Raw genomic sequence first — 17,115 nt, 5'->3', positions numbered from 1 at the left:
AGAGGAAAGAAAAGTAGTTCCCGTCGTGGCTCAGCAGTAACAAACCCAACCAGCCCCCATAAGGATGCGGGTTTGACCCCTGGCCTCACTCAGTGGGTTAAGGATCTGGCGTTGCTGTGAGCTGTGGAGCAGGTCGCAGATGCAGCTCGGATGTGACGTGGCGGTGGCTGTGGGGTAGGCCAGCAGCTGTAGCTCTGATTCGACCCCTAGCCTGGGAACCTCCATGTGCCGCGAGCGCGGCCCTGAAAAGCCAAAGGCAGGCAGGAAGGCAGAAGAAGGAAACAAGCACGGGCCGCAGAGCAGGCCGCCGAGTGCTTACTTCATCAATGAAGATGTGTGTGAATTCCATCAAACTCTTGGCACTAACTATTTTCTGAAGCAGGACTCCAGTTGTCACATAAATTAACTTGGTGTCTTCTGTTGCTATTTTCTCCAATCCTACCTAAAATTGGGAAAAGAAAAAAGAAGAAAAATTTTAGGTTTAAATGGTTACACTCAACGACCCCAAAATGGCTCTGTTGTTTCATAACGGAGGTGAGAAAGGGAATAAAATATTACTGCAGAATCCCGTCGGGGCGCCAGATAAACGAATCCGACTAGGATCCATGAGGACACAGGTTCTATCCCTGGTCTGGCTCAGCAGGTCAGGGATCCAATGTAGGTTACAGACGCGGACGCAGATGCGGCTCGGATCCCGAGTTGCTGTGGCTGTGGCGTAGGCTGGCAGCTGCAGTTCCGATTGAACTTCTAGCCTGGGAACCTCCATATGCCATGGGTGCAGCCCCAAAAACCTCCCTCCCCCAAAATTATTGTACGTCACACAACATATAAGGCTCAAATTAAAACTGAAATTCTCGACTCTTCATCTTCTTGTTTTAGTGATGGGGAGCCTGACTTACCTATTCGCGCTGCCCATGCCATTTTTAGGTTAAGACATCTGTGTATGAAGACATCTTTTATATAAAAAGATACAATTAAAAGATAAAATTATAGAAACCATGAATCTGTGAAATCTCATTTCTTTTTTATTCAGCAGAGAAAAAAAGTTATTTTCAGGAAATTGATGAGAGTTTCACTCTTATTGGTTTTTTTTTTTTTGGTCTTTTTGCCTTTTCTACGGCCTCACCTGTGGCATGTGGAGGTTCCCGGGCTAGGGGTCCAATCGGAGCTGTAGCCGCCGGCCTATCACCAGGGCCACAGCAACGCAGGATCCGAGCCACGCCTGCGACCTACACCCCAGCTCACGGCAACGCCGGATCCTTAACCCACTGAGCAAGGCCAGGGATCAAACGTGAAACCTCATGGATCCTAGTCAGATTCGTTAGCCACTGCGCCACGAAGGGAACTCCTCACTCTTTTTTAAATGATGCCATAGTTCTACTCCATAAGCACTTGATTTCACTTTAACTTCCAGCAGAAAATAATCACCTCTCATCATCCACTTACATGAAGGGAAAGGTTAACCTGGAGCGAGACGGTTCTCCGTCTCCGTCTCACCTGATAGCCCACCAAGCCACCCAGGGTCCAGGCGCGCTCTTTGCTGATCCACCTGGCGATGCTGCTGGCCCCGATCTTCCGGGGCTGGGTGACCACAATGTTGCAGTAGGTCGAGCGCTGGACGGAGCGGTCCAGGATGTACTGCGGCAGCTGCGTGCTCTTGCCGCTCCCCGTGGCACCGTGTATAATCACCACAGAGTTACTCTCTATCAAAGAAATGACCTAGAATTTAAAAAAAAAAAAAATCAAAATTGCCACGAATTTAACAATGACACAAAGTATGAACCAAAAGCTCTGTCTCGGATGATTTTCAGAATTCTCTTTTCATCCTTAAAAGTTAATTATCTGAACCTCACACGCGAGAGCAAGACGGCTACTGGGGCCGCCGCGTTTGAAACCGACCGGAGCGCTGGCAACGGTCACGAGCGGCTCCGAGAGCCAGGCCAAGCTCCCTGCTCCCTGGACCTCAAACGCTTCATCTATAACTATGAAAACCAGAAAATGAATTTCTATGGCTCTAGCGAGGTCTAAACTGCTATCATTTGAAAATCGCGTAATGGGCCTCTGGGAAATTCTACCGAGAAACATGAAAACCCAGCTATGACCACCACCTTCAAGTGGCTTTAAACGTCAGACACATTCTTAAACAGCTTCCACTGCTGCACCATAGGCTCTACCGAGCACTTTGAAAACTCCATTCCAACCCTCCCCACCGCTCCCCACCTCCAGCCTAAATTTATTTAAGCTCTTCACCCTAGCAACTGCTATGGACAGGAAATACAAATTAATTTGAACACTGGCCTTTTAAAAATAAGCATAGCTGCTCTACAAAAGTTGTATGATTTAATCTAAAGCAAAATACAAGTTAAATTCAGACCATTTAGTTTTACCTATAACCACTCCTTCCACTAGTAAATAAAGGTTTCAATAGACTTAATTTTAATCATAACATTAACTAATGAAAAACATAATCATCCTGTTGCTATGGCTGGCTGGACATTTGTGCATAAAATGATGCTTCAGTGACTGACCAATCACTAGGCAGAAAAGCCAGCAAACGGTGTAAAAAAAGCCCAATGGACCATAGAGAGGACTGGGGGGGGGGGGGGCAGTGGACCACACAGAGGGCTGGGGGGGGGGTAGTGGACCACACAGAGGACGAGGAGGGGGGGGCGAGCCCTCCGAGAAGCAAGGGCTCCTGAGGCTGAGCAGGTGTTGACGCACCTCCTTCCCAGGCCAATGATAACATGTCAGGTGGCGAGCTCGTGTTAGGAGGGGAGGCTGGGGAATGAAGCTCAGTGGCGAGGAAGGCCGTCGACACGGCTGTTCCGCGAAACCACGGCCCGGGTGCCTGCCCAGCATCTCCTCTCGCTCGGACTGTAAGCCAAGTGCTGCGCTGAGGGCATTTACGCAAATGACAGAAACACACGAGGACAAGAAGAATTTTACCTCTTCCTTACATCGATTTATAGGCAAGTCAGGGTATTTATACGTTGTCTCTGGGAGGCATATCACGTTGCTTAATTTCGCTAAAGGCAGCCTTGGACCTGGATTCAGACAAAAGAAAGACAGAAAAGGCTATTTCTCAGCTGAAACAGACAAGGCAAAGCGCCCCCTGGTCCATCGAACGTGCACCCACAGTGGGTGCTGCGCAGGTAGTTGCTGGCGCTGCCCCGTTTCCCCAGCAGACCTGCTCCTCCTGGTCTCCCCGTTTCCAGAAGCACCTCGGCTAACAAGGCCCGACAACTCACCACAACTACCCGCAGCACCTCCCCACCAAGTCTGCGTCAAACTCCAGGCGTGAACAGCCCCTACCTTAGAGACGCTCAGGCCCTCTGCAAACGCGCCAGCAGGGGAAACACACGCAGGCCCGGGGCCGAGGCGGCGACCCTGCCTGGCGGGGAGCACAGCAAGGGGCGAGACCGGGGAGGCGGCGGGCGGTGGGGGGGGGTGGCGAGCAGAGCAGTGCCACCTCGGGTGGGTCGGGGACTCGGAGCCGCGGCCACGGGGCTGCTGCTAAGCGGCCGTTCCTCTGACAACCTCCCTACGCCTCACACGCCTTGATGCCCTGGGGGCACAAATGCCACGAGACAAACACCCCCCAAGTCCCGGCCTCGCTGTCTAAACCAGAGCCCCTCCTCTGCTTCCCGCGAAACCCAGCGCGACGTTTCTAGGTCACCGGCTGAGGCCGACCCAGCACAGACAGAGTCCTGCCTCCACGTCCACGGCCGGAGGGAGGCCAGGAAGCCAAAGAGCTGCTCGCGGCGGTGCAGCCCTTTCATCCGTGCAGAGCGACCAAAGCAAAAGTAGGGACCCGGACACGGTCTGGGGTGAGGCCTCCAAGAAAAGAAAATGGGTCATTTAAGGCAAATCAACAGACTACACGGCGAAGAGTAATCCAAAGTGACAGGAGAAATACGTCAGCTCACAATTGTTCCTGCTCTCTCTTTATCCCGGGTGATTATATTAAGACTGAAATATTTTACATGAACTGAAAAAAACTGGAAACCATGAAAATTGCTAGTTCCTCCTTACTAAGCCACCCACTATTCCAACATCAACCAAATGTAAATCGAACCCAAAACATTTAGCAGTTTGGGGTTCCAAACAGTATGTAATGGATTTTTTTTTTTTTTTTTTTTAGGGCTGCACATGTAGCATATGGAAGTTCCCAGGCTACGGGTCTAATCAGAGCTGCAGCCACCAGCCTACACCACAGCCAAAGCCACGCCAGACCCAAGCCGAGTCTGCGACCTACACCACAGCTCACGGCAATGCAGGATCCTTCACCCACTGGGCGAGGCCAGGGATCGAACCCATGTCCTCATTACACAGAGCCACAACGGGAACTTCTTGGTACTAATTCTTTAGGAAAGAGAGGAGACACTTCAAGGAATGTTCAGTACTGACAACTGCTTATCAGTTTGGAACAAAGAAACAACCTCTGTTTCCACCGGCCCTCCGGTGAGCCCAGGGTTTTTGCAAGGAAAAGAAAAAGAAAAAGAAACACCCTCTGAAATGAAGAGAAAGAGTAGTAATTTAGCAAACTGGATATAAACTGTGTTTGGGAAAAGAATCACAACTACTTCTTACAAACGAAGAACACTCCCAAGAAGGCACAGTGAATGTCTGTGAATTACATTAGTTAGAACCCTTTCGGATTTCCACTTGGAAATAATTTTTTAAAGCAGTATGTAAGTGATACTGTATTATATCAAAAGCAAATGGTATCTGTATTATACCAAAAGTAAAAAAATACGTATTTTTAATCAAAATGTAACTGGCTATGACAAAATTTTCATGTTGAAACCTGCGGTGCTGGACTGGAATTAGAGGTACCAGTGCAAGTTCCCATCGTGGCGCAGCAGAAACAAATCCAACTAGGAACCACAAGGTTTCGGGTTTGACCCCTGGCCTCACTCAGTGGGGTAAGGACCTGGTATTGCTGGGGCTGCGGTGGAGGCCGGCAGCTGCAGCTCCAATGGGACCCCTGGCCTGAGGAACTCCACATGCCGCGGCATGCGGCCCTGGAAAAAAAGGAACCAGTGCAATCTCACGGTTTCAATGTAAAAGGGCAGAAGTAGCTGGGCACAGCCCCGCCTCCTCTGCAAACCATGGAGCATCTCCTCGGCTTCCCGAGGCGCCTTCTCCTCACCCTCATCCGTATCCAGGTCACCAGGGCCCATCCGGCCCCCCATCTCCACTGCTGTCACCCCAGTTCATCGCCAAGTCCGTCTGGACGAGAGCAACCCTAAGTCCCCTGGCTCAGGCTCGCCTGCCCCCTCTGGTGCAGTCCCAAGTGCTCTTCTCAAAACACAGACCCGAGCACAGGACGCTCCCTGCCTCCCCCACACTCACCCCGGACAGGCCCGGAGCCCCGACCGGCCGCCCGCTGCTCCGAAGAGCAAGACCAAGATGCCTGCGGGGGCGGGGGGGGGGGCGTAAATGAGGAGTTTCTCTCTCTCACACACACACACACACACACACTGCTGTACCACACAGACGATCGACAAGGGCCTCCGGACAGCACAGGGAGCTCCAACAACCTACACGGGCAGAGAGTCTGAGAAGAAGGATGTGTGTACAGATCACAAGACGCGATCACTCTGCTGTGCACCTGAAACACCACCTTCGTTGTGAGGCAAATACCCCGAGATAAAATAGTCATTTTTTTTAAAAAAAAAGACCAAAATTCTTAGTTCTGGCCCACAGGCCCTGTTACCAGTTCTGCTTCTGTCTCACGCGGCCTCATCGACACAGCTGCGCCAGGCCTCTGCTGCTCTGCGACACCACCACGAACTCAGCGCCTTAAACCAGCACCTTTATTTTCTTAGCGCCCCGAACGCCAGCGGCCCAGGAGCAGCCGGGCCAAGAGGCTGGGGGGCCGCTTCCCTCCGGAGGCTCTGTGGGGAGGAACCCGTCCCCACCCTTTCGGCTTCCAGAAGCCACTTGCTCTCCTCGGCTCGCTTCCTTCTGCGGCTTCCATTGTCACATCCCCTGCTCCTGCAGGTCCTGGATCACACGGGGGCCCCCCAGGCCTCCCCATCACAAGCCCCGAAACGGAATCCGAGCAGCAAGGTTCCCTCTAAAACGTGACCCAGCACAGCGCCCCGCCCCCCGCCCCCTGAGAACGAGGGTGTGGCCCAGGGGAGAGGCGTGACTCAGCCACCACCACCTGCCAGGCCCCCCGCCCAGCAATCTCTCCATCCCCGCAACCCCGGCCCTCCTCCAGGGCTGGGGCCCAGGATTTCTCCCTTCCAGGCCCTGACCCCCTCTCCCTGGGGAGCTTCTCTTCGCCCTTGAGCTCCAAGAGCACCTGTCACTTTCCTGATACCCCAGTTCCAGTCCGAAAGCCTTGCGCTAGGTCCCCGCAGAGCCCTTCAGAGCTTCCAGTCGTGTCACCGCACGATGAAATGACAATCTCTGTCAGAGGAGGGACCAGGTCTTGGTTGCTCCACACAGGCTCGGCCACGCCTTGATAAATACGGGCTGTTGAGTGAACTCTCCAGGCCCGGCCAGAGACACACAACCGCCCAGCGAAAAGCTCACACACATTAAAATGCCACGGACAGAGAAAGCAAAGGGCAGATTCAAACGCGAATCCAAGCCAAAGGTTCCGAGGGCAGACACTGCACCCTGCAGGCATTCGCCACAGTCTGGCTGCTCCAGCACTGGCCGTGTCTAGGGCAGGCCCCAGGGCCGGGGGTGGTGTGCCCGGGGTCTGGGCCCAGGGCAGCGCACGTGGGTAACGAGAAGGATCGCAGCCTCAGGAGTTGTCGGAGACGTCCCTAAAACTAATTTAAAAAGAGGAAATGTTGGGGGGGACGTGCGATGGATGTTTTCCACAAGACACAGCGGCTGCTTCAGGTTTCTATCAAAGTTCACACGCTCCCCGTACCGATAAAACCACCAGTCCTCGGGAGCTCCCGCTGGGGCTGAGCGGAAGCGAATCCAACCAGCATCCACGAGGATTCGGGTCCAATCCCTGGCCTCACACGGGGAGTTGAGGATCCAGTGTTGCGGTGAGCTGTGGGGCAGGCCAGTAGCTATAGCTCTGATTGGATCCCTAGCCTGGGAACCTCCATGTACCTCGGGTGCGGCCCTAAAAAGCCAAACCACCCCAAAAAAAAAACCAAACAAAAAAACAGGCTATTTAGAAACTATACTTAAAAGAGAAAAAAATGAAGAACTTGCAACCTGTCATATCTTCACAATTTATAACCTATCATGTACTCACTCGGCCCCCCAAAAACTCCAGAATTAATAAGCAATGTGGATCCTTACTGACCAAAATACCCCATTTTTGAAGACTTTTAAGAACCTAATGAATGCTTTTAACGTGTGAACAACCCGTGTGTATATTAAAATATTTAAAGCCATCTGTTTACCTGGCCCAGTGGGTGAATGGTGACTGTCACACAGATCAAACTCCTGTGCCTCGAGCTGTCGGTATTTGTCAATGTACTCTGTTTCTGAGCTCTTCTGGCTAAGTGGCCTGCAAAGAACATTAAATGTTAGTATAATCTTTACAAAAAGCGAAGAAACCCCATGTGCTAGAAGAATTCCTAAATAGTTACTTTAACATTAAATCCTAGAAGAAAAAATGTCAATCATCAATAAACAAAAATAAAACTCACAGTGTGTCACCAAACAGATGCAAATTAAAACAATGAGAAACCTTTCTCTCTTCACATTGGCAAAGAGAACAAATACTCTCAGGTTTCGAGGAAAGGGTGGTAAAATGGATACGACCAGTTACTCGCAGGGCAACCTGCCGGTGTCTATCAAACCCAAACGCACACCTCCTGCCAGCCCACACGTCCTCCCACAGTACCTTCCCCGACAGCAGTATTTGCACCCAGAGACAAAGCAGCACAGGCCAAGACACAGACGGAAGCTACGGGGTTCAGAACGAGCCTCCCCAACTGTGCCATTTTTCCATGTGGATTATCTTGAACTAAAGGCAGTCAGCACCCCACAGGTTCCAGAGAGAACATAGGCAAGACACTCTCTGACATAAACTGCAGCAATGTTTTCTTCGGTTAGAGTCCCAAGGCAACAGAAATAAAAGCAAAAGGAAACAAATGGGAGTTCCCTCTGTGACTCAGCGGTTAATGAAACGGACTAGGATCCATGAGGATGCAACTTCTATCCCTGGCCCCACTCAGCGGGTCAAGGATCTGGCGCTGCTGTGAGCTGTGGTGTCTACAGGTCGCAGGTGTAGCTCGGAGGCGGCGCTGCTGTAGGGCAGGCCGGCAGCTGCAGCTCCAACTTGACCCCTAGCCTGAGAACTTCCACATGCTGCAGCTGGAGCACTAAAATGCAAACAAAAAAAAAAAAAAAACAAACAAAAACAAAAAAAAACATTAAAAAAGAGCGCCTTGCCTTGCCCTTCCATTAACCACCCGGAAGAGTTTAAATGGCAAATTTCTCCCGGAAGAGAGTCACTAGCAGAGATAAATTTGGGCTAAGTGGGCCCATCTGCCCCGCAAGGCGAACACCCGCTTGGCGGCACCGGCGGGCCTCCGCGCGCGGAAGCCCCGGCCCTCGCCCGCCCTCGGCTCCCGAGGTCTCGATCCTCCTCCGGCCTTTGCTCTTGGAGCCGCGCCGCTGCGAGGCTCTCCAACTCCCTCAGCCACGCGGCTTCCTGCACAGGCGACCTTACGTTTCATTTTCTCCTGTGACTCCTTCTCACGGCAACTCTTAAACCAGACAGAGGAACCCAGACGGCGAGTTTGCTTCCCGCGCAGCCACGCGGCCGGAGGTGCAGCACATGTTTACGCAACACCGGGCACACGAGAGACACGCTCTTGGATACAGAGGTGCCTCGGCAAACAAAACCGAGCCCTTGCCCCCATGGAAGCAGCATCCTTTTATTTATTTAATTTTTTTGTTTGTTTGTTATTATTGTTGTTGTTGTTGTTGTTGCTATTTCTTGGGCCGCTCCCGCGGCATATGGAGGGTCCCAGGCCAGGGGTCCAATCGGAGTTGTAGCCACCGGCCTACGCCAGAGCCACAGCAACGCGGGATCCGAGCCGAGTCTGCGACCTACACCACAGCTCACGGCAACGCCGGATCGTTAACCCACTGAGCAAGGGCAGGGACCGAACCCACAACCTCATGGTTCCTCGTCGGATTCGTTAACCACTGCGCCACGACGGGAACTCCTATTTATTTATTTATTTATTTATTTTTGGTCTTTTTTTGTCTTTCTTAAGGCCGCACCCAAGCCTTGCGGAGGTTTCCAGGCTAGGGGTCCAACTGGAGCTGCAGCTGCCGGGCGACCCCACAGCCACAGCCAATCCGAGCCTCGTCTTCGACCGACACCACAGCCCACGGCAACACCGGCTCCTTAACCCACTGAGCAAGGCAGGGCTCGAACCCGTGTCCTCATGGAACTGGTCAACCACTAGTTTGTTAACCACTGAGCCGCGACGGGAACTCCGAAAGCGGTTTTCTACCGCGGGGAAAGAGCAGACACGCAAGGCGCGCGTGCGCAACACAGAGGAGGAAGACAAGGCGAGGGACCAAGGGCCCTCCGGGAGAAAGGATACCTCCTCCTGCCAACTCTAACAGTTCAAACCTGGAAAAGTACACCACAGAGCAGCAACTAGGGCATATCTCACTCACTCACTCAGCATGTACCATTTTCAAAGGACGCTAATGGATGAAAATGCTCAAAACGTTAAGTGAAAAAAGGCAAGAGTTGTGATATGCCATCAATTACAGTCTGCTGCCACTACCAACGTCTAGTTTAAAGGCCCGGCTATCAGGGAAGACTGTTAGGACACCATGCTTGAAACTGAAGTTTACTTTAGTAAAATGCTACCTGCAGTAAAGTCTCCTTCTGCCCGACACTAACAGTCACATCGGCTTCCTCTTGGTTACTGCTTGTCTGGTATTAACTCACTCAACAAAGTAGTAATTAAGGGCCAGCTCCATACCAGGCACTGTCTTAAGTACTTGGGATGAAGCAGCAGCCGACTGTCCTCATGGAGGAGGAATAAAGCAAAATACGGAGCCTGCTGGGAATAAGAAGTACGCAGAGAGACGGGAGATGGGGGCAGAGACACAGCAGAAGCAAGGAGACCACCTAATGGACCAACCACAAGAAACAACCAAGGCCAGAGACGACATCGCCTGGACCAGAGTGGCAGTAGTGAAAGTGGTACCCAGAGAGTATGCTGACATATCAGACCTGGGGTCTGAAAACAGTAAAAAAAAAAAAAAAAAAAGTCACGAACAATGCCAAGGGTCCAACTTGCAGAAAGATCCCGTAAGCACGCTGCGCCCTGTACCTCCCGTAAATGCAGCTGCAAACCTGGACAGAAGGCTGAGGGCTCCTGAGGACTCTGACAGGTGAACAGGAACAGGAAGACTGGGGATGAAGAAAAGAACGCACTCGGGCCTCACTCCCACACTATGAAGTGCAGGCACGGCACCACCCTGGCGGAGCGGCCCAGGGGCAGCCCTCGGTGTGCCTGGGGGCAGGAAAGGGGGCTCCGAATGTGCAAAGTGGGGGCAGCGCCCGGTTTTCGCTCTCCTTTCCTCCATCCCCTACGCGCCAGGGGCAGCAGGAGCGTCAGACTCAGAGGGAGAGAAACCCCTCTCCAAGAGCTGGGGCAAATGCCTGCTGCCTTTTTTTCTTCCTCCGTCCTCCCATGGCCTGGCCTGAAGTGCAGATGCTGCCATAGGAAGTGCTGGCAAGGCAGGACAAGAAAACCCGTCCTCCAGCCAGAGGATCAAAAAGGGAAGCCCTGGGGCAGGAAAGCACCTGGACGAGGGCAGACACCTGGGGCGGCCCTTCAGGGCCCGCTGGGCTCGCCCGGACCCAGGTCCTCGCGTGCGCGCGCGCTGACCCCAGACGGCCCATCGCAGACCTTGAGGAGCGGGCTGCAGGCGGCCACTCGGCGGCACAGCGCAGCCCAGATCCAGACAGGCACGCGGAAAGGCTCTGAAAACCCCATGGAATCCGCGGCCCACGAGAGGCTGGGTGGAACCTGTAGCCTGAACCCAGCTGCTCAGCGGCTTTCCCTACAGAATCTAAACAAGACCCAGCATCTCAGAATATAACATTCAAAGAGCCCAGGATACGCGCCCCAGTTACTGGGCATTCGAGGAATCAGGAAAGCCTGCTGGGGGAGCAGCGGCTACTCACCGTGGATAACGGTGACCCACCCAACTTGGGGCCCTGACAACTCACACTAACCTCAAATCCATTCCAAACCAACTCAACACCCAGGCACTCATCCTTCTCCGCCTCACGAGCTAATCTTCTTCTGTATCTAACTTCGGAGTAGAGAAGGCCTTAAACAAGAATACACACGCATTCACACACAAAATAAACTGAACTAAACTATAAAACTTATGAACAATGTCTATAAAGGTTAAAGGGTGAGAAAAGCGATCATTTAAGGGCCAACATCTGCAGCCCACACACAGGAGTACGCTGAGAATCTCCTTACGTCAGTAAGATACGAACAACCCAATACAAATATGATTTTTTACTTTAAAATGTATATGCCTTGTGTATTTTAACTAAAAGACTCTTTTCTTTCTTTTTAGGGTCACACCTGTGGCACATGGAACTTCCTGAGCCCGAGGTCGAACTGGACTGCAGCTGTAGGCCTACACCACAGCCACAGCAGTGCCAGATCCAAGCCACACCTCCGACCTACACCACAGCTCGCAGCAACACCGGACTGTTAACCCGAGCGAGGCCAGGGATCAAACCTGCATCCTCATAGACACTGAGCCACAAGGGGAACTCCCTTAATTTAAACCTTTTAAAGAAAGAACCAATAATCCAGAACTTTTAATTCAGTAGCAAAGGACTTAAAGCAGAAGGATGTTCGTCTCCTTACAATGAACAATCTTCCTTTACCTGCGATCGGATGCGCTGAGAACTGTCCAAGACGGCCCTTCGGGTAGGAGACTGGCGCAGGCCAGAGAGGCTCCTGGAGCACCGGGTCAGCGCCGCACGCAGGCCGCTCCCAGCCATTCCACAGACCCAGAAATCACACCTGCTGGGATGGGTGTCATCACTGGACTCCAAAGGCTTGGCTGTGTCCGAGAGATGGGTCGTGGGAGTGGGGAAGGGGCTTAGAGAATGTGGAGCAGAGGAGCAAGAGGACAGAGGCCACAGCGGTTAATGATCCCAGCTAGGATCCATGAGGATGTGGGTTCAATCCCTGGCCTCGCTCAGCGGGTTAAGGATGCAGCGTTGCTGTGGCTGCGGCGTAGGCCAGCAGCTGCAGCTGCGATTAGGCCCCTAACCCAGGAACTGCCACATGCCGGGGCTGTGGCCCTAAAAAGCCAAAAAAAAAAAAAAAGCCGAAAAACAAAAGACAAAACCCATGAGTATGGTTTTAGAATTTCTGCAGGGGTGAAAATGTTCTGGAATTAGATCGAGCTGGTGGCTTTACAACGAGGTGACTATACTAAACGTCACCGAATCGTCCCCTTAAAATGGCTAGTTTTGTGTTCTATGAATTTTACCTCAATAAAAAGAAAAATTACCCCCCCAAAGGCCCTGACCACAGATATATGCATTATGTACATACGACCCAGCCCCTTAGCCTGCCCTTCAAGATTCCAAAGTTGGGTCCCTCTAGACTTAGGGACTCCTCACACAGCTTAAACATGCACACATGAGGAATGATAGGATCCTGTTTTCGCTTTATTAAATTTTCTACTCTTCAGCTAAGAAGGTGTAATCTGGAAAACCAAGACGATGACCAAAAGAAACCAACCTCATTGCTTCACAGCCCAAGCTCTATGTCTCCCACACAAAATAACCGAACGAGGTGGCAACTCATCAGAAAAAATTCATTTACTCAACTTACTGAAACCTTTGATAGGAGCTCCCTTGCGGCTCAGTGGGGTCACTGCTGTGGCGCAGGTTTGACCCCTGGCCTGAGCATAGCCACGTGCCACAGGTGTGGCCAAAGAGAAGTCCAACACGAATCTGGTGGCACCCTGACAAACAGGAAGGAGCAAGGCAAAGGAACTTCCCGACCCTGGCCTACAAACGTCCGTGCGCCGCAGCTGCACGGTGGTGGTGGGGGAACCGCTGCAATCAGAGAACGACCCTTGGGCTCTACGTCCGTGTAACCACCTCAGGAGATAAACAGAAAAAAATAACTTACAACAACAAGAGCAGCTCGGCCTAAGTGCTAGAAAAACTGCTTTACACGCCCAAGGGCAAAGGAAGATGCACGGAAGCTGGGCCGCAGTGGTGGGAAAGCTCGGAGGGTCCGCTGAGGGCCAGTCTCAGCGGCAAGCTGGGGTTGGGAGGCCCAGCGCCTCCGCGCCTCTGCCCATGCCATCGGGGGGGCAGCAAGGCCTTCCCCGCTGCCTCGCCCGCCGCAACGGGGTCCCCACGCGGGAAGACCGGCTCCGAGAGGCAAGAGAACAGCCTGCCGGCCCCCTGCCCAGCACCCAGGCCACAGCAAGGTCAAAGCGGCACGAGCGCTGCAGTTAAAGCGGCGGACAGAGAATTCAGCCGCAAGGGCCTAGAGAGCAGGGGAAGCGGGAACAAGCGGCGCCCGGCCGCTCTCCAAGTTTAAGCGCAAAGAGCAAAGCGGCCCAGAAAAAGGCCTGCGCGGACAGGAGAGCCGGGGCCCCAGAGAGGATGACAGCACAGGGGCGCGGGAGAGAGAGGCGGGGTGACGCAGCTGAAGGGCGGGGACCGCGAGACCCGCAGGGGGCCTGGGCTGCAGCTGAGGGTGGCGCCCCACAGCCTACGTATTTCTCATATTTTCGCTACCGTTTCAGAGGCAAGAAATTTAAAAAACAAAGCAATGACAAGGAGGCTATGCAAAGAAGAGGCAGGATTCACGGCAACAGGAGCAGAAAATGAGGGGGGACAGTTCTGCAGGGACAAAGGTCCCCGCCTCCCCCGCGCAGCGCGAGACACGACGCGCTGTGATGCTTCCTGACAGGTGGCCGCCTCTGGCCACGAACGGGAGCTGCGGGGTGACCACGCGTCACTCTTCATCACCCGCGACACGCAGGTCTGACGGAAAGGGCAACAGGAAACCAAAGTCACGCAAGGAAATGCCACTGCGCAGTCACTTAACGCAGACGGAGCGAGCGAGAGCCCACGGGCTCTAGAGCAAGACTCGCGGCAGGAAAGGAGCGCAGTAGAGGCCCTTCCAGGCCGGCAGGCCCGCAATGCCAAGTGGAAGTTCCCTTTCAGCTCCAAAATTTAAACAACACGAAAATGCTCTTCTATAATGAATGACACGACTTCGTCTTGAGTTGTGTCACGTTCTCACGTCTCTGTGGGTCCTGCCCTTAATCACCACTGCCTCATCAGCGCGTCTGGAGGGATTACAACGCTGCCTTTACAGTTACCTCCTTGCGTGGACATTGCAACTTGCCTAAACAAGCAAAGAAAAACAACATGTGCGCAAAATTAACATGCACCCAATATCTCGCACATGACGGACATCAACATCCTTAGCCTATTTTGCTCCGTTCTAACAAGCTTTCTCAGAACCTGTATTTTGCAAATGGTCAAATCTAATCTATTTTTCCTGCTTTCATTAGAGGGGACAGTGACCTGGCTTCCAAATGGCCTGAAAGTTAAGCTGAAGAATGAAAGCAACATAGCTATTTTTAGAGCTCCACAGGCATAAAAATACAGCACTAAACTGTGACCTACAGCGACGCACAGCAAAGCATCTCGTCATGCGACAGGCTCCACTCGAGCCGGGAGCGCATCTGTGCTGCTTCAGAGGACCCTTCTTCATCTCCTCACCAAAGATCTGTCCAAATGCATTTAGGACCAGAATCTGTAGCTGCCGGCATCTTTTTCAAATAGACTGAGCCACATTCCAAAGGCAACCCATTACGTAACTTGTAAATATTAAATAGTAGGTTATTTTTGTCATTTCTTCGAGCTTACTTACAAGGTGAATCAACGAGCATTCTCTCCGAATGAAGACATCACCACCTCATTCCTAACACAGAAAGTTATTTATTTCAAACACGGTTTCGGTAAAAAGGCTGCTCCTTCCTTCGCTGGGGACACGTCCAGGAGAACCAGGTGGCCTGAGCGAAGCACGGCCTCATCCCCAATTCAAGCAAACTCCTGGACAACATCGCCACGTCAGAGCCTTCACCTGCACAGGTAACATTTAATTAAACCTTTTCTGTACAAAGCCTGACTCGAAAGTTGTTTGTAGATAGCACTTTCCTATATGTTAATATCCCAAAGCCGCCTAAGACCTTTTAATAGCAAGTGTTAGTGTTATTTCCAGAAAAGGTTCAGTCTGCAGACTACCTCTGACTGCACTTCCTTCCTGCCTAGCTACGTTTTCAAGGTATTTTCAAAGCCTGGTTTTTAACACTGACCTAGTTAGAAATTTAAAAGACTTTAATCCACTGTAATCTTATTTTGACCTGTCTATCTAACCAGTGAAAAATTCATGCGCTTTTCTGATAAATATACTGTAAAGAAACAAATACTTGCTCATCAGAACCATAACATTTTATGCAAATAAACAAGTGCGAATATTTCCATAGGCTAAAAATGCCCCTTTTTGGCTGGATGAAATGGCCAAAGTACGAGTCCTACAAACCCACACACTACCCTGACTCAGATGTAGTGACAAAGACTCTGCTTCGGGAATTGAAATGGCATCTGAAGGAACGAGAGAGGTTATTACAAGAGATCGAAAATGAGGAGAAAGTGAAGAAAACAGGTGTGGACTACAATTGGCTGAGAAACTACCAGAATCCCCACGCAACCATCCCTGCTTCCGAACAAAGACAACTCCAAGTTCTTTGCTCACAGGTTCGACCCTGTCAAACTGCAACTATTCTCAGCAGGTAAAAATACTATGTTCTCTTGTGGTATCTGCTACTGTCAAGTCTAAGCTCCTCGTATGTTCAGACTGCAAGCTGCATTCTAGCAGATAAGTTCTTCAGTCGTGTGTATTAGACACCCAGCCACCAAAATCCCTAAGGTTAGACTGGACCAAAAAAAAAAATCTGATGACATCTCACTGGCTAGAAAATGTTTTAAAATCACATTCAGAGTTTCTTTACTAGAAGCATAATTGTAAAGCAATGTACACAGTACTCAAAAGGTGGGTAATTACTGTAAGATTACATTATGTAAGCTGGATTTTGGAGACAAAGGGATACGACAACAGAAATTCTCTGAATTGAGTATTTGTAACTGCTTTGCCTCTAGATTTCGAGAAGTTTTGGCAGAAAACGATGTACTGCCATGGGAAATTGTCTACATCTTCAAGCAAGTTCTGAAAGACTTCCTGAGCAGCGCTGACGGAGGCAGTCAGCAAGAGGGCCTGGCAGAGCCCCGGGGCACAGGCTGCCCTGCCCGCTCTGCGGTCCCAGGGGCACGCTCCAGGCCTCCGGACAAAGACGAAATACCCACTATTTCAAGCTACGTGGACAGGAACACCAGGAACAGGCTCCCAACATTCTCACACCGAATATGGAACCTGCCACGTTATGACCCGTCCAGTTAAACTGCTCGCCACCAGAGGGTCCTTGTGACCGGCCCAGCGTCAGAACTCTTAACATTAAGAACAGGAGACAGAGATGTGACTTAATGGTATTTTGCTGCAAGATGAAAAGTTAAAATCCCTGTGGATGTAGCCTATGTTTTAAATAGTGTTCCTTTTTTAATCACTCTAAAAATGCAATGTTTTCATTGAACAGTATGCTTTTAACTAAAATATTTCCTAAATATTTTGAAAAAAACGTTTGACGTATTTTCCTACACCTCAAACACATATCACAGGAACATTGTATTTTGAAATTTGAAATACAAAATTTGTATGAAGTATGCAACTTGACAAAACAACTGGGACATTACCTTTGACTCTGACTCTAAAAGGAAGCTGTGTATAGACTAAAATAAACGACGTGTGCGAATCTTCTGTCCAAGGTCGTCCCGAGTGGTCCTGGGCAGGTGAGGGCAGAGGGCAAGGGCAGGAATTCAAGTGCGTTCGAGAATAAAGCGGTGCTTCAGCCCAACACTCCATCCCTTTAACCTCAGTCAACATTACGGGGAGTATAAAAATAAAGCTCCGCAGGACACCAGTAAAAGGAAACAGACTGGCTTGACTTTAGCAACTGCTG

The 17,115-nt window shown here is 51.3% G+C and overlaps 2 protein-coding genes across 2 annotated transcripts in view; one reads left to right on the top strand and one right to left on the bottom strand.

The window, feature by feature from the left end:
* Nucleotides 1–442, bottom strand: part of TDRD9 (tudor domain containing 9) — a 63,161-nt gene extending 62,719 nt beyond the window's left edge. The window contains exon 1 of the mRNA XM_047796650.1: nt 320–442. Within this exon, the coding sequence (XP_047652606.1) occupies nt 320–349 (30 nt within the window). The 5' untranslated portion in view covers nt 350–442. The remainder of the gene's footprint in view (nt 1–319) is intronic.
* A 14,247-nt stretch (nt 443–14,689) lies between these two features.
* On the top strand, nt 14,690–16,891 carry RD3L (RD3 like). The gene is made up of 3 exons (XM_047796649.1): nt 14,690–15,133; nt 15,529–15,834; nt 16,202–16,891. Exons 2-3 carry the CDS (start codon nt 15,536–15,538, stop codon nt 16,497–16,499), a joined length of 597 nt encoding a protein of 198 aa, XP_047652605.1. The 5' UTR covers nt 14,690–15,133; nt 15,529–15,535; the 3' UTR covers nt 16,500–16,891.
* The last annotated feature ends 224 nt before the right edge of the window (nt 16,892–17,115 follow it).

This window comes from Phacochoerus africanus, chromosome 9 (genome assembly GCF_016906955.1).
Source record: "Phacochoerus africanus isolate WHEZ1 chromosome 9, ROS_Pafr_v1, whole genome shotgun sequence".
NCBI classification, from domain to species: domain Eukaryota; kingdom Metazoa; phylum Chordata; class Mammalia; order Artiodactyla; family Suidae; genus Phacochoerus; species Phacochoerus africanus.
The sequence above is the reverse complement of the archived record's forward strand: the minus strand, read 5'-3'. Positions and strand labels throughout refer to the sequence as shown.